At 38.7% G+C, this 24257-nt stretch overlaps 1 protein-coding gene across 3 annotated transcripts in view; it reads left to right on the plus strand.

Moving 5' to 3' along the window:
- Window positions 1-511: 511 nt before the first annotated feature.
- Window positions 512-24257, plus strand: part of LOC111153747 (15-hydroxyprostaglandin dehydrogenase) — a 30012-nt gene continuing 6266 nt past the window's right edge. Inside the window, exons 1-4 of one of the 3 annotated variants that reach the window (XM_022512975.1) lie at window positions 512-816; window positions 1109-1232; window positions 4572-4678; window positions 12607-12703. In XM_022512975.1, the coding sequence (XP_022368683.1) occupies window positions 724-816; window positions 1109-1232; window positions 4572-4678; window positions 12607-12703 (421 nt within the window). In that variant the 5' untranslated portion in view covers window positions 512-723. The remainder of the gene's footprint in view (window positions 817-1108; window positions 1233-4571; window positions 4679-12606; window positions 12704-24257) is intronic. The other 2 variants (XM_022512957.1, XM_022512966.1) reach the window with 2 other exon arrangements.

A 24257-nucleotide genomic window follows, 5' to 3' on the forward strand; every position in this document is an offset into this window, starting at 1 on the left:
AACCTCTTTCCATTCTGGCGACTCTGAGCCTTCAAAGCTAGTATGATTCAATGAGTAAGCATTCCATTGAGCCAACAGTTCACCAGGCTAACAGCGACTCTGGAAGTCCTGTGCAAGTACATGATTACCGCCCTTGGGGAGCCCTCTCAAGATGACACACAAATGACACTCCAGTCTCCAAGACCTGGGATTTCAGACATAAACTTAGATTGAGACAAAAAGCAACATCCCTAAGATTTTGCTCTGTTTGCTTGCTTTTTATTTTATTTTATTTTTACTTTTATTTTGAGGAAGGGAGCGTGAGAGAGGGGAAGACAGACGTTAGGGTAGGAGGAGGAAACCAAGCTCCTGAGCCCCTCCTCTCCCTCCTCTTCTCAGGGTGGTCTTTGAGGACTGAAGCGTTTTTTTTTTTTTTTTGTTTTTTTGTTTTTTTGTTTTTTTTAGAAATAACCTTTCTGTTTTTCCTGTCAGCGTCCTGCCAGCCACTCAGCCAGACACCAAGGGGAGGCTTTGACCGGAGCTGCGAGTCAGGAAGGCAAAGATCGCGAAGCTTGGCCAGGTAACACAGCCGTGGGTTCCCCGGCGCGGGCTTGACAGTTTCATCCCCGCCCACTCGCAGGAGAGCGCCCGGCAGGGCTGCACGCGCGCGCGCAGGGGGCCATAAAAGCCGCGGCGGCGCCGAGACGCGGAGCTCGCCCACCGCCCCGGAGCCCCGGCCGCACCATGCACGTGAACGGCAAAGTGGCGCTGGTGACCGGCGCGGCGCAGGGCATCGGCAGAGCCTTTGCGGAGGCGCTCCTGCACAAGGGCGCTAAGGTAAGCGTGGCGCCCGGCCGCGGAAACTTGTCCTCCCACCCCGAGACTCCGCACCAACCGAAGGACTCCCGCAGGAGACAGGCGGCCGCGCCCCGGGCTGCCCACCGTGCCGCTTTCAAAAGCTGCCAAGGCTGACGGTCTCGAGCAGACCTCCAAAGCGGCTAGGGAGAGACCCCGAACTTTAACTGCAGAATCTGAGGTCCAAGAGGGGGAGCGTCCTGGTGTTTATTTACTGTTCTTCTGTTTCACTAGCTGCGATGACCTCGATGCCTCCCTCTCCTCTCGTCCGTAGGTAGCGCTGGTCGATTGGAATCTTGAAGCAGGTGTAAAATGTAAAGCTGCCTTGGATGAGCAGTTTGAACCTCAGAAGACTCTCTTCATTCAGTGCGATGTGGCTGACCAGGAACAACTGAGAGGTAAGAGAGGGGAATCAATCCATCAACACCGAACGCGCCTTGAACAAGCAACGACCTGAAGGCAGCCCGGGCCAAAAAGCCAGCCTCGCTCGGTGCAGGCAGATCGGCTTCCTCCTGGAGAGCAGCCACTTCTGAACTCCACTAGATAGCCTGGACTGTTATGTTCCTACTGACAACCCGATAGTCATAAAAACTAAGGGGGGAAAACCAAGATTGCTTGAGAAATCTTTTATTTTAGTCATTTGGCAGCACATGATGTAATCAAAATTCCTTTATATAGTCAAACACTGTGCTGCTGCAGTGATGACTGAAAGACTGAAATTGCAGATGGAACTTGGAAAGTTGAAATAGGCTAAGGAACTGTGGCAAACAACTCCCAGAAGGCTGGAAGATGCAAAGTTCAATGACAACCAAATGTGGCAATGTTTCCTTTTAAACATACTAGAATGCAAGTTCAAGGATCGTATCACAGACGTGCTAGATATTTCAAACCCAATGTTCTCTCTGGTTTCCCCCTCTGATATGGTACTTTAAGAATAATAATAGCCATACTGCAGTGTTAGAATTACAGAAGAAAAGTTTCTGTCAGGCTTTCCTCAATGCTTTCCTGTTTCTGGTCTCCTCCCTTAAAATAGAACAATCTGCTTGTGAGGACATACCAAGAACAATATTGGTGTGCACGATAAAGAGATTTGGTCATATGGAGCCCTGATAGATTTGTATGAAAAAAATTTTTCTGGAAAAAAAAGTAGAAAAATAAAATATATGTATTTCACAAAGTTTATTTGAAAGACTAAATTGGGGGCACCTGGGTGGCTCAGTGGGTTAAAGCCTCTGCCTTCAGCTCAGGTCATGATCCCAGGGTTCTGGGATCGAGCCCTGCATCGGGCTCTCTGCTCAGTGGGGAGCCTGCTTCCCTTCCTCTCTCTCTCTCTGCCTGCCTCTCTGCCTACTTGTGATCTCTGTCTGTCAAATAAATAAATAAAATCTTAAAAAAAAAAAGAAAGATTAAATTGTTAGGCACTTCATTAATCAAGGGGCCAAAAATCTTCCATAAAAGTCATTCTAGCACCCCATCCTTAAATAAACACTGACATGTGAATTTCTTTGAAACGTTGGGATATTCTGTATGAGGATGAAAATGAAGAGGTACCTTAGAAGGGAATGTTCCCCTATAGCTAAAGGTAATTGCTTTAAAGGAAATTATGTAATTAAATCTGAAAACGCTAATAAAGACCTATAACGTGAATTACAAGCACGACTAGAAGAGATCTGTGAACCACAGTGCTAGTGGAATATATTTTGCCAGAGGATAAAGTTTTGTTGATTGTGCATGATATTTTGGATCAAGGATAAAGTCATGCCAAATTCCAACATCCATGCTGATGAAATAGGAAACAGTATAGATCATCTGAAAGCTATTTCTGCCTGAATTTATGTAGTTTCACATGTGACATTTAACCTTAATTGTTTTGCTTCCCAGTATTTAAAATTAGTATCTTGGCTGTAAACACATTCCTTAAGGTAAGTGATTGTGGAGGAGGAAACTCAGACACATCATGAGTGACCAGGAGAAAGCATGTTTGTCATGAGAAATCCACATGTTGTCTGAACATCAACATTTATTTGCATGTAAGGAAGACATGGCCTTGAATCAAACAATTTTAGGATATAATGCTATCTATAGCTTTTGAAGCTGTTTAGGCTGTGGCCAAGGGAGACTTCTTTGAAATCACATAAATACAGAAGTGAAAAGTTTCTTGGAGATGATCTGGATATAACTCATATTGCAAATGAAAATAATACAATGTCGAGAGTGTAAGTAAATTATAGAGTCTCCCAAGCTTCTAAATGTCAACAAGAGCTGAATTGTAAACTGTCTGAGCCCAAAATTCTGTGGTATGCCAGAGAGAAGATGATGAATTAGATATTGATAAGGGCAGAGTATAAGGAATGCAATAGAGACCAGAATGAGAAAGAAAATTAAAGAAGCAATTAGATTTATGAACTTAACAATCTAATTTCCTATAAGATGGATGTGATTTTTGAAGAGTAGAACATGGTTCAGGTGGAATGCCAAAAAAAAAAAAAAAGTATTCCTTAGATGTTTTCTGCTAGAGGGCCTTTCTGGAATCAATTTGAGATTTCAAGCAGTTTAAAAATTCCATGAAAAAGTAAACAGTTTTTATTTTGTTGTTTTCTATTCCAGTATGGTACAATACTGTATATAATGGCCTTTGCAATATTTTTGACAATTAACTTGCCTAGTAATTTATCTATTTGGGAACTGATGAATCCATGCCCTCTTCAGTATGCGTGGCAGTTGTTAATAATTCTAGATTTTATTCAATCAAAATAAAGTTTGTGTGGATTTACTGTTTTCAGGGAACTCATAGATGGGCCCTAAGACCAGAGAATACATTCTGGTATCTGGAAGAACAACCATGATTGTTATCTAAAGCCTCAGGTAATAGAGCTAGAACCAATGGTAAAAGGCCCAACAAAAGAGTTTAAATCTATAGAACTCTTGTCAAAGGCTGCTTTGAGAAATAATGTGTTTCCTGATACAAAAGTGGTAAAGCCAAGTATGAAATGGCTGAGGAAGATTTACAAGGACTGGACTGGGTATGTGGATTTTGGACAACGTAATGGATGAACTTCTGGCCTGAGGATCTATGCAGACTTCACCAGGTCCAACGGAGATTTTACACAAATGAGTAATACAAAGTAGCAATAATAGTGAGAAAGAGAAAAGAATGAATAGTCAATATTGAAGTTACAGTATCCATATCAACTGGATGAAAAGTATACTTTTACTAGCTGGGGTATCAGACTCTGAAATGATCATAAGGGATCTGAATACATGAGACAACTTGTGTTTAATATAACACATATTAAAAAAAGGATTTTTGTCATAGTCTAAGCCACAGAACTTCGGTAATTTCTTCAGGAAAGAATTTTAGAGTCTGTGAGTGCACATGAGTCAGGGTAGGGGGGAGGGAGAGAATCCAAGCAGACTCCCACTGAGCACAGAGCCCCCAGCGGAGCTCAGCCTCACTCGACCTGAACCCAGGTCAGATTTTCAACCACCCAAGCCACCCAGGCACCCCAGATGATGCATTTCTAACAGGTGTCTAGGTAATGTTGTGAATACTGTTGGCTCACAAACCATGCTTCGGGAAGCAAGGCATTAAGTCTCAGTATAAGAGCATATTTTTTATTACAAAAGTAGATAAATGAAAATTAATTTCAAGACACAGGGTGGGATTGAAATGTACATATGGAACACAAGACCATATCTATAATGTCTTCTTCTTCTTTTTTTTTTTTTTTTCTTAGATACCTTTAGAAAAGTTGTAGACCACTTTGGAAGATTGGACATTTTGGTCAATAATGCTGGTGTGAATAATGAGAAAAACTGGGAAAAAACTGTGCAGATTAATTTGGTAAGCTATCTTCGCCATGTTTATTGTCTAAACTTGTGTAATAAAACAATGCTTCTAAAGAAGAAAAGGTTCTTACGTTCATGGAATCAATACAATGACTTACAACATAGAAAAAGGCAAGTTTCAGAAAGCTGGAAAAGAAGCATTTCCTTTTACAAATGGGAAGACATTTGAGGCTTCTAATTATGCAAATAAATCTGTCTTAAAAATATTAAAAGGAAATATGAAAAAAAAAAACAACCCTGTAGTTTACTGCATAACTTAGATGTGAGCAAACTATGGTCCATAGGTGAAACTAGCCTGCCACCTGTTTTTGTACGACTTAAAGCTAAAAATGGGTCTTACATTTTTTAATTGTTGAAAAAATGTAAAAGTAATATGAAATACATGAATATATGAAACTCAAATTTTAGCATCTGTAGTTTTCTTCGAGCACAGCTCTGGTCATCCACATATGTATTGTCTGTGGCTACTTTTTGCTGCAACAGCAGAGTTGAATAGCTGTGACAATGACCCCATGATGTGCACTAACTAAACTATTTACCATCTGGTCCCTTACAAAAAAATGTTTGTCAAGCCTGGCTTAACTTGTTTAAAAACTAAGTCTTAATTTAATTCCAGAAATGTAACAGAAAGCAAGATTAAAGTGACTGTTACTTTGTAATTATTAGAATTTTTATCTGAAAGTCGGTGTTTGTGTGTGTGTGTTTATGTATAATTTCTACAATGTTTGATGATCAGTTAGCTCTTAAATTACAGAACTGTAGAATTAGAAAATAAAATTTCTCTTTTATCCTCTGTATCACAAGTTGATTGGTTATCCCATTTTATAAACACACTTGACATAAGATATTGGGGTTCAGTAAAACTTAAGCCTCAGCCAAAGAAAGCTGTAAGAGCTAGGCTGTGTGGAGGGGTCACCCTGCCCTTGCTAAGGTCATTCTACAAGTCTTGCAAAGCAGGCATGTGTTAAGTACAGAAGGACCACTGTGTGTGTATCAACATACAGGGAGTGGCCCCCTACTTCATGATAAGCTCCTTAAAAACAGGATGCGTTATGTTTTTTCTTTCTTTCTTTCTCAGTAAACACAATATCTTGAAGATAGTGCTTAGTCATAGTGCATAGTGCTTAGAATGAATCTACATTCCCATGAATAATTTCTTAACTCTAATAACTTGATGGGAGTAATGAAAATTACACTACCTCACGAAAGAGCTGAACCACTTTGATAAGGGTACAAAGTTTCTCCCCAAACTTGACAGATACCTGAAGTTCTTTAATTGAGAATGAAAGGTACTCCTTCCAGCTCTTTTTAAAATTTGTCCAGTGTTCCTAGATATCATCAGTTTTCAGAATAACCTTAAAATTTATGTGTCAAATTTCTCCCAAAGTCTTTCTGGGATATGTGTGTGTGTTTAGAGACCTGACCTGTCAACATTTACGTTAAATTTGCCGCTTGCTGACAGTATAGCATGAGCTCTTACTTTTTAAGTCACATCTGAGCATATCTACATTTTATATTTGTGGATTTAAGCCACTTATACTTATCATCACCCTTTATTGGGATTTATGTCTTACACTTTTGTTCATGTTTTATTTTTAAATTAATCTTTTAAAGACTTTATTTTGGAGAGAAGAGAATGAGTAAGGGGAAGGGCAGCAAGAGAGGGAGAGAGAAAGAGAAACAGACTTCCTGCTGAGTACAGAGCGAGATGTAGGGCTCAATCCCAAGACCTGTGAGATCATGACCTGAGCTGAAATCACGAGTTGAATACTTAACCGACTGAGCCACCCAAGCGTCTCTTCAGTTCATATTTTGAATTTACTAAGTTCTCTTATTTTTGCTTTTGATCTTTTTCCATTCCTTTCTTAAATTCCACTGGATACCTCTAATTCTTTTCTGCTGATAAGAAAATTGAACATTTTATTTTATTTATTTTTTTAAGATTTTATTTATTTGTGAGAGAGAGAGAGAGCGTGCATGCAAACGAGTTGATGGGGGAGGGGCAGACAGAGAAGGAGAAGCAAATTCCCCATGGAGCGGGGAGCCTGACTCAGAGCTGGATCGCAGGACCCTGGAATCATGACTTGAACCAAAGGCAGATGCTTAACTGATTGACACACCCAAGTGCCCTGAAAATTTATTAATCTTTGGTGGTTGTCCCTGACTTATTATGAACCATATTTCATTGCATCCTTTGGTTGCCAGATGGAAAAAAAAATGAATCGAAAACTTCAGGAATATTTAAGAATATATTTTTATAAACTTAATGGCACTTTCCACAACCACATAAAGTGACAATAATTTCTTTGCATCAAGCTCTGCTAGTGAAAAAGCATGAATCACACAACAATTTTCTCACTACTGATATTTTTAATAGTTTCATCTGTAATATCTATAGATATTTCATAGACAAAGATCACTACATTATGAAGTTCCTATATTCATTGCATTCATAATGGACACCTACTATGTCTTTTCCTTAAGAAATCAGTTGTCAGGGTGTCTATGTGGCCCTGTCAGTTAAAAGATTAAGCATCTGCCTTAGGCTTAGGTCCTGATCCTGGGGTCCTGGGATGGAGTCCCTCATTAGGCTCCCTGCTTAGTGGAGAGTCTGCTTCTCCTTCTCCCACTCCCCTCTCCCCACTTGTGCTATCTCTGTCTTTGAAATAAACAAATAAAATATTTAAAAAAAAAGACAGAAATCAGCTCTCAGAAAACTGCAATGATGTGAGTTAATATAAAGAACATGAAAATAATGAAGACATTATCACAAAGAAAATGGGATTAGAATTATCAATCTTCATCTGGCTGAGAGGGCATGTTTGCTCTAACATGTCCTGGGTGAATAAACACTTCCTGCAGGCTAGAAATCCGTACAGTATCTGCAAATAGAAAATTCTAGAAGACCAGGAGAATTTTATTTGACTCCTTTGGTTACAACTCACTGTCTTGGATCCTTCCTCATTGAAATTATCTGGCCTTTATTTTTCTTCGAACTCTGCTGACATAGGGCACTCCTTAGCTTAACTCCAGGAACTAATGACATTTATTTAATTTACATCTAGAGAGCAAGATATAAGCTTTGTTACCTATATATAACTTGAAAACATGTTACTTCCCCTCCTACCTGCAACACCCAGTTCAAGACTAGATTGGAGTCTGACCTATCATTATCCTTCCAACTTGATTATCTTGAAAATATTTGTGTTTGGTTTGTATATTTTTTAGACTCTGGATGTAACTTTCACGAGACCAGGCATGTTCTGTTGCATGTTCCTCTATGTTCTTGTCTCTGTCAGAGTAACCACTTAGTTAAAGGACTTTACTACATATCTCTTCCTCTTCTGGAATCTTGTATGCCCTAATGATACCTATAGGGGTTACAAATTTTAAAATTTTATTAGAATTACTTTTATACCTGTGCAATTTATTTCAGTAGGCTATAAGCTCTTTCAAGGCATAAAATTTTTGTTTTGTGTACAGAGTAGATGTTCAATATTTATATTTACTAGAGACATAAATTACCATTCTATGATATTTTACATACATGGATATTCATTTTCGTATTTTAATACAATGTTTGGATTATTTCCTAATACATCAGTGTTGCCAAGCTCTACCATTTGTCCTTCTACTTTTACTACTTACCAAACTTACCACTTCCTTATCCGTAACTTAGCAGAACTCATCGCTCTTCCCACACAAGGGATACATTAAACCTCTTCCCATTCTTTTGTTTTCATTAGGCTATTCGGTGCTTCCTCCTTAATCTGAAGCCAACTGCAGTAGCTTTATTTATAGCTACCCAGAGCTCATTAGGAATGTTCAGGGAAGACTGAATCTTTGACTATCAAAGGTTACTCTGGCAATTGGGCGGGTGGAGGTAGATTTAACTTTGAATATTGATAAGCCCATTCTGTAATATACTTCTTTACTTTCTGATCTTTAATAAGCCTGAATAAATTCATTCCCATTCATATGGGATTTATAATATAATTTGGATATGTAACTAACTTACTGAATCGCTTAGTGTACTCAAATAAAAACGAAACAAAATAGATGGCTTATTGTGGTTGATTATTTTTTTCAGAAATACAAGGGTTGACAAAAGATTTGTACTAATAAGAGTATGCATTTAGAGTCCATCCAAACTAGATGACAGTTCTGAATTTAGAATTCATGAACTTTTATTTCATGTCTCTGGTCTTCAATTTCCCAGTTGTATAAGGATGAAGATAATTTCCTTACCCAGAAGGATGGTTAAGCTTAAGTAAGCCCTAATTTACATGAAGTATCCAGCAGGCTACTACATAGCATCACTCAATAAATTATATTTCTCCTCCTTACATTTTCTTCATTGTCACAATCTCATTTATATACAAAGTGGGTTCCTCTGTCGTACTCTGCCTCTAAGGAAGAGTTGAGGAGATGGGGAGAAATGTGGTCAAATGTACTCCTGTTTCTTGGCTCCCAAGGATGCTGATTACAAATTAAATTAGTAACTGCTCTCTGTTTTGTTACTCCTACTCCATAATGTTTAAAGATCTAGTGGAACTATTATGGTTAGGCAGAACTTGCTAAATTTTAAGTAGCGCTGCAAAGGGGAATACAATGATATTTCTCATATTTTAAAAAAAGTGAAAAAAGACTGAACACAGAGAAACAAAAGCTGAAGAAGGATTTCAGAGAAAAAAAAAAAGTGGTCACCTGTATTAGTACTCCTCAAGAACTGGGCTGAAGAAAAGACAAGAAACCTTAAAGGCAATTATTTCATGATTTAGATGACAGAATTTTTTAAATGAGAGTTAAGAGTGTAGCACAAGAACCAGAAATAAACTAAAAGGAACCTCAGAAGGGAGGGAGCTAAGATAAGGAAAATGATATATTAGGAAATTTCAGTAGTGAATACATGCACATGTGTTTTTTGTATATAGGTTATGGAAATATACATATAATATATAGCATATTATGTATTATATATACAATATATACTGCATTGCACATATAATACATGATTTAATTAATATTAATTAATTGTGGTTAATTAATATTAGCAATATAATTAATATAACATAATATATTAATATGAATATATTTAATATATATTAATATATATTAAGAAGACATGACGCCTGGTAAGAGTTAAACAAATATGCTATTACCATTTATCCATTTGTCTTTGTTACTTAATAATTATTCCCAGTACAGGGAAATTTATGAGTGGTTTTAATTTATAGGGTACTTAAATCTGTGGGAAAAACTAATTTAAGATTTAGAATACAGCACAGTTATAATTTTGGTATTATATTTAGAAATTATTCATAATCAAAACTTGAGTAAGCATGTGTTAATTAGATCATTTTGTCAGTAAGTGAATTTTTATTCACACTATGTGAAATTAACCATAAAATTTTCTTTTTCTCTTTTTGAGAGTCAAATCCCAATTTTTTGGAGGTCAAATACAAAATTGAGAGTACCTTTATGATAGACTAAAATAATACTATAGATCCCCGCTACTTTGTGTTTGTAGCTAGAACATGCCTGTAACTTTTATTTTCTTTTTTTCCCCCCTTGATGCTTGATATTTTAATGACCCAATCTATGTGCTATATAAATATTGCCAAGGAATAAGAAATATATTTAGAATATTAACAAAAACATTTTATTCTGTGGCTTCCTAACATTTCCCTGATTATACTGCCTGGGATAATACGGAAGAGATTGTTGTAGGAGAGGAGGTGAAAATATTACCTATGCCCCAGCCAAAGCATTAAACCCTGTTTTATTCAGAGGAAAACTCTCATTTGAAAAGTTACCCAGTTCTTAACTTGATAATGGATGGGAAAATAATCCTTTATCCTCCTCCACCAAAGACCTGGAAATAAATCTTCCTTTTTAAAAAAAATTAAAGCTGAAGTATTCCCAAATTTTTTATTTGGCTGCATCTAGTAGATCTAGAAAACACAAAAGCAGGGTGTCAGCAAAGCCGTAAATACCTGAGAATAAAAGCATAGCGCCAATATGCGTAAACAGAAATTCTGTCTGGACATGCTAGAAACTTAGGCAGAAACGACCAGAATCTAACTGACTTCAGTTATTTCAGCCATGTACATTTTTTCCTTCTTATATAAACCATTTAATGTTTTGTATTTTTTCTTTGTAAAGGAACTCGTGGAGATTTTACTCATTCTCCCTAAGCCTACTTAATATCATACTGACACATGGCTTAAGTGAATAGAATCTTCAATTTACTTTTTTGTTCTAGAACTAGTATTAGGGAGAATGGCAACATTGACTGTGTGTCAGGAAAACTCCAAAGGGACTTTTTTTAAAATAAAAAGAAGGTAACCACCACTGTATGCCCTCTGTTCCAGACTCATTACTGTCATGTCATTTTCTTTGCAGTATTGTAAAGAATGCAAAAAGTAGGAATTAAGATGTCAAAGGAAAATGTTCACCTTCTCAAAGTCAAATTGGAAGGAAGAGTTCTTAAATCTAAAATGGAAAATGAGGCTTCAAGTAGAAGTTTCGGACCACAAGTTGTTTTTGTAGTGGTAAATTCTCCAATGTTAGAATACAACAGGGAAGCCTGAGGAGCTCCATCGGTTAAGCGGCTGCCTTAGGCTCAACTCATGAACCCAGGGTCCTGGGATCGAGTCCCATGTTGGGCTCCTTGCTCAGCTTCTCCCTCTGCCTGCCACTACCCGCTGCTTGTGCACACGCGCTCTCTCTCTGACAAATAAATAAGCAAAACCTTAAAAAAACAAAACAAAACAAAACAAAACAAAAAAACCAGAAAGGTTGCCTACATGGGGAGGAGAGTAACCAATCAGAGTAAACTCTCAAAAAGCCAACGCAAGAGTGATGAACAAGTTTAAGTGGCGGACATTACAGAAGACCCCTTGTCCAACTGACCAAGAAGTCAAGGTCTTGAAACGGAGTGAAAGAGTTATGTGATCTCACACAACACAGAAGTCAGGAGTGCTTAATATTGCCACGCAGTGATCCCAGAATGCAGTTTCTTTTCATTTCTCTGGTCTGTCTCTCTTCACAGAGTTTCATCTTAAGAATGTTAGCAATGTAACTATGTATTCCTGCCATCACACCCATACAGAGGGGTGGGAAAGGACTAATCGTATCTTTCTGGTTTTCTTAAAAGCAACAGTCTTTTCAGCCACATTCTCTCTCACTGCCCTTTCTTGACCTGGACCTCCTCCTGCTGACTGCTCCTCAGGTCTCACTGGCTAGAAATGGGTCACCTGTGGGCTCTTAAGCCAGTCACTAGCAAAGAGAATGGGATTTCTGCAACTGAATGAAATTAATCAGTGACCACACTAAACCTGGGGTGATCACCTTCCTCTGTGTTACATGGGGAAGGAGTAGATACAAATGCCAAATAGACTTTTTATTAGAAAATTTTTTTTAAAATGACATGAAAATGGTGTAGGAAATCAAGGGTTTCCACTATTATGTATCCCAAAATCCAAGAGAATTAAACAGAGCAGATGTATGTGTGTGAAAGACCTGGATTTGAGAATGATATGCTAAGTAGGGTAAATAAATTTTGTGCCCAGTATTTAGAGAAGTAAAAGAATACTGCATATACAGTTCTCGAAGGCTCTGAGATTTGAGGTCAAGTGACAAAGCACTATGGGAATACAATTTTTCTCATAAAGTTTCAGATTGGGCAACTAAGTGAACTTTTGGGGAGGAGTGAGAAGCTCGGCTACTGTAGGCAAACAAAAGAAAAGCTACACAATGACTCGCTTTTAAAAAAAAGCAAACAGCCACTTGAAAGCCTTTCAGAGGTAGTATGTGCAGAAATCTCCCTGGGTGTCTACAATCACCATAAAAACTTCAGTCTGTGATATATAATAAAGCATAATGGCTATGTTGCTATTCCCGTTTATGTCTCTGGATTAGGTTTCTGTTATCAGCGGAACCTACCTTGGCTTGGATTACATGAGTAAGCAAAACGGAGGTGAAGGCGGCATCATTATCAATATGTCCTCTTTAGCAGGTAAGAACAAGTATGACATTCATAACAATTTCCTATTGGTAATTTGGACCACAAAAATAAATCTTCATTAATAATAACTTCCTACTGGGGCGCCTGGGTGGCTCAGTGGGTTAAAGCCTCTGCCTTCGGCTCAGGTCATGGTCCCACGGTCCTGAGATCGAGCCCCGCATCGGGCTCTCTGCTCAGCGGGGAGCCTGCTTCCTCCTCTCTCGCTGCCTGTCCCTCTGCCTACTTGTGATCTCTATCTGTCAAATGAATAAATAAAAATTTTTTTTAAAAATAAATAATAACTTCCTACTGATAATTTGGATCACAGAAGTAGATATTCAAAGTACATTTATTATCAACTTGGGAACTTAAAATTTGTTTAATTACTTGGTTTTGTTTTTACTGGCTCTGTCGACTTTTCTATTGCATAATATCAGGAGTTTGGAGTATAGGTTTACTTCTGTCACTTTAAATTATGACTTTTTAAGCTCACTTACTGTGGCACTGAGCAGTAATGCATATGAAAACATCTTTGACAAAGTAAAAGAGTGCTAGAGCCAGTAAGGTATCTCTACTCCCATGTGACTTTAGAAAGAGTATATCGTAATTGAAATCTGTTGTAGGGGAGGCCAGACTTTACCTGTAGTTTCTTAGGGTCTCTGGCCAGGCCTGAGAATTAAACTGACATAAGACAGATGAGCAAGGAAAAAGTGTATAGATTCTTAAATGTACATGAGAGTCCCCATAGAAAAACCAAAACCCAGGAATGACTAGGCCTAAGCATTTATAAACAAGGGTGAACAAAGAGAGGTAATTATGGGAAAGCCACTAAAATATATAGGGAGCTTAAAGGAAGGTGAGAATTATTTTAAGAAGGTCTGTACAGATTTCCGCTGGCCTGGACTCCCCATCTCTGATGATAAGAATGTTTCTTTCCTACTGGTATAGGAAGGACATATTTTACATGGGAGTTTCATCACCTGCTTTCAGGAGCAAAAGGAGAGGTCAGAAAGCCCATCTTACTTACACCTGCTGTTTTTCAAGTGCCTTTAGTTCTAAATAATCCTTATGCCAAAGTGGTACATTTTGGGGTGAATTATTCTGCCATCCTTCAATGCTAAACGGCTGTAATACATAGACCCAAAAATGTAATGGCTTAAATTTAGGATAAGCATATTTCTCACTCATGTATCGGTCCCAGGCAAGATTCTTGTTGCTGGGACCCTCTTCTATAGGCAGTCATTGGGAAAACTGGCTGGCTGAGGTCTCTGACATGGAGTTTCCATAGTTATGCTGGTGGGGGTGGGGTGCCGTGGGATGGGGGACTCCTTTCTCTGCAGCAGAAATAGAGAACACTGGGGGAAAGGGGGGAGAAGCTGCTTTTCTAAACCCTTTTACCCCTAGCCCAGTAATGGCAAACCTCACTCTTGTTGAGGTTCCAGAACAGAATTTGATCTCATGGCTCATCTAACTACAAGAGGGCCAGAGAATGTAGTCTAGCTCTGTGCCTAAGAAAGGAACGGATTCCAGTCCACGGCTAACCATCTTTACCACAATGTGCAATCCAAACTCTGTCTTAGGACAGTAGGATTTAGTACCACCTGATACCATATTACTCAATAGTGGCTTTAAGTCTTTGGCAGAAACTTTGGAACAACTCAACCAGATGATTTGACTTCTAAAATTCTAGGGGGGAAAAAATCACCAATGCTTTTTCAGTAGTTCAAATGATCATTTCATTTGAAGTTTTAGAAGTCTGACCAGTATTGACAGTGAGTGGTCTAAACTCTGCTTGTCCCAAAGTAGGGACACTTCCTTACATTATCTGGTTTCAGTCATGTGGTAATTTCAAAACAGGTGCTCAAAACAGGTTTTCCCCGCCTCTCCCACTGTGCCTCACCTCCCAGCTCCAGTTGTATGTCAGGGGTCAGGTGTGGAGACACCTGTGACGACACCAGAGATCTGCTTCCCAGCATTGTTCTTCCTCCCTCCTCTGCGTGTCATTGTCAGATGGTCCTTAAGTCTCTTTAAACTGCCACCAAGGGAGGCTTAGAAAGCTCCTTCCTGAGAAGTTCTCAAAAAACAAATGAGCATTTCCATTTCTGGGTTGCTTAAAGACAAAATAACACCCCTAAAGTTATTATAGAATGAATTCTACAAGCTTTTCAGGGTAAATTGGTTATTTTTCCTAATGTAATATCTACTTATAAACGATAAGATTTCAGTTCTGAGGATGTGGTAAAAGGTGAGAGCATGGGCAAGACTTAGATATTTGGCCTAAGAGAGAGCCACATTTAAATTCTGGGAGTCTGAAGCCCTAGAGTCAAATTGCCATGGCTATATCTGCACTATTTTGAAATAAAATTATAAAGAAAAATACATAAACCGTTAGAGAATTAATAAGAAGTATTCGATATCTTAATAAAAATAGAAATGTACAAAAACCTGGGGTGGTGATCAAGAGATAATCCCATGGGTTGTGTCTTAAAGCTAAAGGGCTAACAAGGACTGGAGAAGCTTGAATCCTGTTCAGGGAGCCCCTTGTCCTTCTGTCACTGGAAGTACTTCTTTCATTCCCAGGAAGTCTGGAAGCCTCAAGGTTGAATCAATTTAGAACTCTATTCAAGACATTCTGTACCATAAGAGGAGGCTTTAAAAAAAAAAAAAAAAAAAAAGGAGGCTTATTTGCCTCAGAGCATGAATAAAGATATACAATGCAGTACTGCATTTTAGCCAATAAAAATATTTAAAGGTGTCATCACACTTAACATTCATTGAACACTTACTGTTTACATGCTACTATTTTAAACATTGTGTGTGCCTTACCTCATTTAATACAACCACCCCACAAAGTGGATTCTATAATCTCCCTTTTGTAGGGAAGGAAATCCAGGTAGGAGAATTTAAGTATCTTGCACAAGCTTACACAGCAAGGAAGCAGTAAAGCTGGAATTCCCACGTAAGCAACCTGATTCAGGACCTCTTCTGTCTTAACCACCGGGTTATCTAACTCTTCTGTCCATGAGATTGTTAATTTGGCTCTCTATCCCTGATGAGTTTAGCCCAACTCTGAGGTAAAAGAAACTGAATTCGTCTAATTCCATTAAACCAAGGAAATGTGCTAGTTATCTTCAAGCCTTCTGGGCACTGCTTTAATTTCAAGACCACATGACTAACCCTCAGTGATATCTTAAGCTTTTGCCCCATTTGGCACACAGAGTAAAGCCCTGAAAACATCTGAGGAGCTTACCAAAGGCACAAGTCAAAACACATCTTTGGCAAGCTCAATTTAAGGATTACAATTAGACATCCACTTTGCTCTCTTGGCGAAGAGCTTGCTTTATCACACTACCCACCTCTGGGTGTTCATTGGCTTCTACCTGTTTCAGAGTCAACATTGGGAACCATGTGTGGATCTTTCTCTAGTCATGCAGATGAAACTGAATAAATACAGATTCAGCAATAAGATCATTTTGGTTTCAAATTACCTTTCTGGCACTCTTACAATTTAATGAATATCATAGCATTCCAGACTTCTTCTCCACCTACTATTCCTCCCAGCCAGCAGGGTGTCTCTGCTTATAATGGTTGCATAGCTTATCTTTGTCCATTGTGTTTAATTTGGTGCCTTCATGCTTATGTAGGGACGTACCCTCCCTCCATAATGCCCAACCTCCATACCTGATGCCTTTATACTGTTTCTTTTTTGTCACTGGCCAACCTGCACAGGCTTTGCCACCTTTCTTCCCACCTGGGCTTTGGCATTAATGTCCTTTAATCTCACAAAGAGGATGAAGATAAATTGCCCTGTAGTCTATCCAATTAGCAAGAACATCTCTTCTTCCCACAGTGAGATGAGTTTGATAAACACTCAGGATTTTGTAATAGTAGAAAAAGATCAGTGAGAACCTCTCTGGCTTTACATTTTCCTCAGAAATGTTACCAAGAGTTTTATACCCTTGAAGTCATAGCCTGTTGGGAGAGGTCAGATGACCAAAATGTCTGAGGAGTTGCCAGAGTCAAAGTATTTTTTCCCCTCAGCTTTATTGAGGTATAAATGACCAAATTTCTAATGCTTACTTCCTCTGTGTTTTCCGAAAGTGTTTTCTGAACTTTCTTTCTTCAGATTTGCTCCTATTTCCCTCCCACTGGTCAGTCCACTAATGGAATAGCTGTGGGTGCCGTTCAACTCTACCAGTCTTTCCTCACAGTCTCTTATGCTGTCAGTAAAACCTTAAGTTGAAACACTGGTTTGGGCAGAGAAGTTAATGAGTAATGACCACTGACGCAGACCAAGTATCAAATGCAATTAATAAGTTTAACAAACAGGAGTCAAATGGAGAGTGATTCCACCATGTATTGAGGGAAGGGTGTGCGCCAGCTGGGAGCTCCAGAAGATGTTCTGAGCGCTGTTGACCACCTAGACTCCTCTCTATGAGTTTCTGTCTATAAACACAGTATGTAAAGCTGCGCTCATGTTGACATAGTCATCCTTAACTATTAAAAAAAAAAATTGAGAGGAACAACAACAGATCAGCCTGAAGTCGGGTTTGACACCCATCATCTGGCACAAGACATCCCATGAGAGTCAAGTGTGCTTCTTATACAGTTCATTGCTTCTGACAGTGGGAAGGAAGAAGTAGTTGTCACAGGAAAAGCAATCTGCCTGCTAATCCTTCTCCCACTTGCCTATGTACTTAGCTGCAGAGGTCCTAGTGAGCTCTGGGGGTATCCTCCTCTGTGCCTTTGGGACAGCCACTCAGGGGCATTTTGTGAGAGATCCTGTTAGGGTCTCATTTCCTGAGATGGAAAATAGTAAGAAAACTTAAAAACATTTAGAGTCTCAAGAAAATACTTGAAAAATCATTGATTTCTAAAATACCAACCCAGGGATGCCTGGGTGGCTCAGTTGGTTAGGCAGCTGCCTTCGGCTCAGGTCATGATCCCAGCGTCCTGGGATCGAGTCCCACATCGGGCTTCTTGCTTGGCAGGGAGCCTGCTTCTCCCTCTGCCTCTGCCTGCCATTCTGTCTGCCTGTGCTCGCTCTCTCTCCTTCTCTCTCTCTGATAAATAAATAAAATCTTAAAAAAAAAAATTAAAAAAAAATAAAATACCAACCCAGTATCTTACTTACTTGGCTATACATTTCATCTAAACTGATATAATTAGCTTGATGTTTGTGTTGAGGTGAATGTGCTAAAGATACCTCTCTGTAAGGAGCAGCTTCTACTTAAACCTACATTAAGCATGTACAGAAAGGAGAAGGGGGATATGAGAGTAACTAGGTAAATATTCTACATGAAGAGCTACATATCAGTATCTCTTATGAGCATGGTGGAACCAAATGGATAGCATGGCACAGACTTTTTAAACAGAAACAGGATACTGAATTTCAAGGCCCTGGGTCTCCCATGGCCTGAAGAGCAGTAGTGGGACTGGAATGTTATAACAGAGCAGAAATTTCAGGTGAGCTAAAATACTCATCACCTTCTTTCATCTCCAGGCCAAAAGTAAAAAGAAGACCTAACATATTTAGGAAATGCCAAGTCACAGGCATTGTGATAAACTCTTGGTTATATGAGTTTTACCTTTTACCAACTCCCTACAACTTATTTCAAACAACTGTATATAACTTGGAAAATGTGATGAGAATTAGCAGTAGTAATAACAGCAGATTTTATTTTGCCATTATTATAAGTGTATGCCATAGAGTAGGTGATCCTACATTATCTTGAACTTTATTGGCCAGATGCCAACTGTTAAGAACCTGCGAGCCACCTTTCTTGTTTAGTACAGTCAACGTGCTTCATGGTGTCCATTGTGCTGTCTTATGGCTTAAAATGATTAAGAAGGTACAGACTAGAAGGAATCAATAAGAAAGATGAAATATATATGAATTGGCCTTTTGAGGAATGGATAAAAATGTTTAGGGTTTCCTAGCCAGATTAGGCAATGAATAGTCTTCTGGAACTAACATGCATAGATGATTACCTAGATGCTTAGATACCTAGGGATTTTGTTCAGATGTAAATTCTGACTCAGTAGGTCTGGGAGAGGTCATGAAATTCTGGTGCTAGTCCAAGGACTAGCCACACTTTGAGCAACTAGCCTCCAGTTTACAGAGATTCATGGAATGGCTATGGAAGTTCATCTCCGTTTCCTCTGATCACAGCACAGGCAATGCCTGAACTTCTAGGAAGGAGAATTTTGTTGGAACATTAGAAGCCACTTTCCAAGAATTAATAAAGTTAATTATTAACAAACAAAATTACCTTTCTGGAGAAATTTTTATTATAGAAGATGTAGTGGTTTTAGGAAGGTTTAGACCACTTTTTATGTCCTGTCACACTTTAAAACATGATTTAGGGGCACCTGGGTGTCTCAGTCAGTTAAGCATCTGATTCCTGATTTCAGCTCAGGTCATGATCTCCAAGTTGTGAGATCAAGCCCCGCGGAGGGCTCCATGCTCAGCTGGGAATCTGCATGGGATTCTTTCCCCTCCTTCTCCCTCCCCCTCTGCCCCTCCCACTGCTTGCTTGTGCGCTCTCTCTCTCTCTCTCAAATAAATAAATAAAACACGGTTTGTTAATGGCAGACAATATACTGAGAGAAAAAAAAGCAGCATTGGATAATGTGTTCTGTTATGTGGAACATCACATAATGGGGAAGTGTCCCCATTACTTTGGTCACCTTTCTGCAGGAACATAAACAGATTCTCACCAGTTCTCCCTTTTCCCTCCTCTTAGAGAAGTGATAGTTAAAAACAGAAAGGTCGGTACATGGTTTCCTTTTGCATTGTAAAGAAAACATGAGGGGCTCAGTTTCCTGCTTTTTGGCATAGCTGTTGAGCTACCATTTATCATGCAAAGACTGGTATCCTTAGACTCTCAATTTATTTTCCTAAGCTGAATTTCTTTAGCATTTCTGTGTAATCTGTTTCCTATGGCTTCTACCCATTTAAAAGAAAATCTGTTTGGAGGTCCAGTACAATTGCCCTGTCCGAACGGATTTCAGTTTTTTACACAAGATCTTTTTGAGTTTTTAACTTCTATGAGACATAGGGATTAAAGCTATCTGTTGTAAATATGGGCAGAAAGGATATTAACGATGGAAGAACTAATGTGGAAACGGAAACTATATTTTTCTAAATGACTTCCTTGTATGTTATGTAATTGCATATGTAATTTTCAGGTATTTAAATTTTTCTTCGTAATTATCTCATCAGTCAGTGACTATTTGGTGTTATTATCCTGAGTGGTTGTAGAAACTATTTCTCTATTTTGTGGGTAGCATTTCTCCTTCTTTTGATTTTTTTTTTCTAAACCTATTGTCATGATAAACAATCCTGTAACTAATTAGACATGTTATATTTTGGTGAGAGTCGTTTTGGGATTCTGTAGGTGAACGTTGCACCATTCTGGGTCTACAGTGAACTTTGTACCATTCTGGGTCTAGAGTTTTAAAGATAAAAGCTTCAGAGAGTTTAGAGAGAGAGTTTTAGAGATAAATACTCTATTCTTGACCTTTTAAATATAAATAAAAATGTCTTACAATATTTTTTTTAAAATGTCATTTCTTTGGAGACTGCCATCTTGTTGCCACAATCCCTTGTTTTGTTGTTAAGTCCTTTAACATGAAGAGCCTGTGTCTATAGGTATCAATTTGCAAGATGTTAGAAACCCAAATTAATTCCAGCAGCTGGTCATGGAGTTCTAATACTGGCAAAAGTCCCTTGAAGTCAGATGACAGGCACCAATCTAGCAGTTCAGCCAATGAAGGTCTACTCTCCGCCCTGCACCAGGGGTCTTCTCATTAGTCTGACAGATTTCAATAGAGTATTTAATTTTTTATTTATTTGAAAAAAAGAAAAAGAGAGTGAGAGCGAGTGAGCACAGGAGCAGGGGCAGAGGCAGAAGGAGAAGCAGACTCCCCACTGGGCAGGGAGCCTGATGCAGGACTCGATCCCAGGACCCCGAGATCATGACTTGGGCTGAAGGCAGATGCTCAACCAACTGAGCCACCCAGGCGCCCCTCAATATATTTTAAAGACTACTTCTCTATGCCTTGTACTTGAAAGCTACTAAACACACAGATCTTAAATGAATGTACTTCTGTAAATCCTCTTGAATTAGGATTAACAACAGCCCACGGTTTGCCAGGGTTCAGAAACCAAAGCAAGTTAGGACATGGACCAGATTTGTGGCATTTTAATTCAAATGTCAAAATGTACATTCTGATAAAAAGATACAATGTGGATAAGTAAGTCTATAAAACAAGATCTGGAGATGTTTCATCCCAAGGAAAAAAATTTATATAAAATAATAGCAAATTGTACAGCTTATTATGTGCCAGGCACTGCTTAAAGAATTTTATGTAAATTAGCTCATTTGGGACTCAGCTGCTACCATGATGGCTCTAGTTTACAGAACAGAAACATCTTGGTAGCCCTCACTTCTTCAAAGGTCACATAGCTCATTGTGATGGATTCAAAATTTGAATTTGGGGACACCTGAGTGACTGCTCAGTCAGTTAAGCATCTGCCTTCAACTCAGGTCATGATCCCAGGGTCCTAAGATCCAGTCCCACATCCGGCTCCCCTGCTCAGCGGGGAATCTGCTTCTCCCTCTCCCTCTGTCACTCCCCCTGCTTGTGCTTGCATGCATTCTTTCTCTCAAATAAATTTTAAAAAAGAATCTTAAAAGTAAAATGTTCTCACTGAAAAAAAAGTTTTTTTTTTCTTAACTCAGTCAGCCTAGCACCCAAAGTCCAAACCACTGTGCTATAGTCCCTCTCGACAACTTTGATTAAAAGGACATTTTTGAGTGGTTAAATAGTATAAGAAAATGTTGGCCATGAGATCTGTTTGATGGGAGCGGTGAAATGAAAATTCGAGTAGAGTGAGTTGGGCAGCAAATGGGAAGCAAGGAGAGTAGAAACAAGGAGTAGAGAAACTCTTTTCAGTACTTTGTGTTGTCAAGAGATACAGAACTGTAGCTGGAGGAAAATGTGAGACTATGGGTGTTACTTATAGATAAGTGATCTTGAGACATGTTCATATCTTAAGGGGCGTGACTCTCATTTGATTTTGCTCTTGATAACAGTGACCACTCTTGGCTTCTTAGAATACTATCTTTAATTTCTATGACAGGGTACCTAACTTGTTTTCTTCCTACCTCCACTGGTTCTTTCTTCACAGTCTCTTTTGTTCAGTCATCCTCCTCTACCAGAGATGGCTGCCACGTATAGTTGTGCAGGTTGTAAACCGCAGAAATTTGGCGGAGGTGGGAGCATAGGGGGTGGGAGGGCTAGGGCAGGGCACAATTTACACAGCCAAGTTAATGGTGTTTCCAGAGTCATAACATGCACACCCTGCACAATTCTATGTGCTGACCCTGAGTCCCAGCCTCAGAATATATTTTTATTTGAAGCACATAGAAACAACATATATTAGTATTGTAGGGTGAAGGTAAATAAAAGAAGTACAGTTGACCAATACTGAAACTAAACCACAATAGCAATAATATTGTGTGTAAAAGAGAAGTGGCTCTTGAGGTCTAATAGAAAATGTTGGATGTCTGAAATATTCAGAAAAAATCATAGTTAAAAATAAAAACAAAACCTTAAAAAAAAACTTTCTTGATCCATTTTGTCTTCTTTTCACAATAGCAAACTGAGGTACAGATGGTAAGTATCCACCTGGACTGTCCATTGGCAAGCTGGGGAGAAAATACGGCAGATCACTAACCCACCCTACCTGTTTGAAACATAAGAAGCAACAGTGAAAATCTATATGTATGGGAAGATAAAGAAAAAAAAAAATCTCTATTTAACTAAGTTAACTGTGACTTGCTTAAGTAATTGAAAAAAAGAATTCTCTTAACTTATAATACCCTAAAAGTAAAAACAATCCAGATATCTATCAACAGGTGAATGTATATGCAATTGATGGGTATATCTTTACAGTGGAATACTATTCAGAAAAAAAAGGAAAAATGAGCTATTAATATACACTACAGCATAGATAAAGCTTCTAATAATTATCCCGAGTGAAAGAAGTCAGACCAAAAGATTTTATAATATATGATTACGTTTGTATAAACTTCTAGAAAAGGCAAACTACAGTGACACAAAGCAGAACAGTGTTTGCCTAGAGGGAGGGGGAAAGCAGAAGGAAGAGACGACAAAGGGGCAAGAGGAGACTTTTTGGTGATGGATATGTTCATTATCTTGATTTCCATGAAACCATTGTCATGGTTTCATGAGTGTATACATATGTCAGAATTTATCAGACTGAATGCTTTAAATATATGGAGTTTATTGTGTGTCCGTTATACCTTAGTAAAGCTGTAAAAAAATTAAAATGGACACAATTTCTGAATGTTTGATACTGACTTATACAGCCTTTGAGCTAATATCAGAAAGGGAAAGCAATGCACAAGTAGACATTTTTCAGGATGTCAGTGAAAATGTCATTATAACGTTAAGATTCATAAAGGCAAGTGCCACTTTAAAAATGCAAACAAACTTTTCACATTCTGGTCACCTCTCCAATTGTACCTTTAGAGGAATGTCTGTGTTTTGTGCTTGCTTCTTAAATGGAACCACCTTATTTGATTTATTTCACTTCTGTGACACTTTGAACTAGCTTGGGTTCAGAAGTTCAGTACCTTCACACAAGTAACAAAAATTCATCCCAAATTCATCTTTGACAACATTTATGAATGGTGTCCTTATGCTTTTTGTTTCGGTGGCTGCGTCAGCTTATCTCTGATGAAGGGTCATTCTGCATTTCCTGCCATCCGTGAACACCATTCTTCAACCGACTTCCTTTGTCTTGTAAAGTTTTACAGAGAGGCAAACAGCAAGGAACTTAGAGCACGCAGCCCTAATGCCTGGCTGCTCCTACTTTATTCCCTTTGTCCACAACCCCAAACATACCTGTGTACCCTGTGCAGGCATCATAAATTCTTGCTGACTGACATCGATGAACTTAATTAACTCACACATTTTACTTAACCTAAGAAACAACAACAAGAGAGCCATACGGTACAGTCCTTTGAGATCACTGGGTGGACGCGCTATGTGTGATCTACCGTCCTCAGTGATTTAAAGTGCTCTTGAGCAAACATACTTTATAAATTGAGACCTGGCAGGCACCCAGGGAGTGGTTAAGGTCCGCATTTATTGCTGAACTTTGGCATAACACACTCAACAACTGATTGGTGGTGCTCTGGGACTGGTTAGCTGGGTGGAGATGAACATGTCTCAGCAGAATAATTTAGTCTTATTAGCGTGACATTTGATATTAATAACATTATAGTAATCAGAGATCACTGTTTCTTGACTCAGAAATCACCAACTGGAAAAATGTTAAAATGAGTTAATGGGGGAAATTTGTTAAAAACTGAAATGTACAGATGGCTCTAATTTAAAGCCTTGCTGTTGATCATGGAATTGACAATGATGAGAAATAAACTAGATAGTAACATTTCAGTAAAAGGTCTTGCCTATTGTTTTGTATCTTTTTGAGGGTTGGGTAGGAGGTAGGGGGGAAGAGATGCTAAGT

This window comes from Enhydra lutris, unplaced genomic scaffold, assembly GCF_002288905.1.
Source record: "Enhydra lutris kenyoni isolate GAN:26980312 unplaced genomic scaffold, ASM228890v2 scaffoldscaffold3, whole genome shotgun sequence".
NCBI classification, from domain to species: domain Eukaryota; kingdom Metazoa; phylum Chordata; class Mammalia; order Carnivora; family Mustelidae; genus Enhydra; species Enhydra lutris.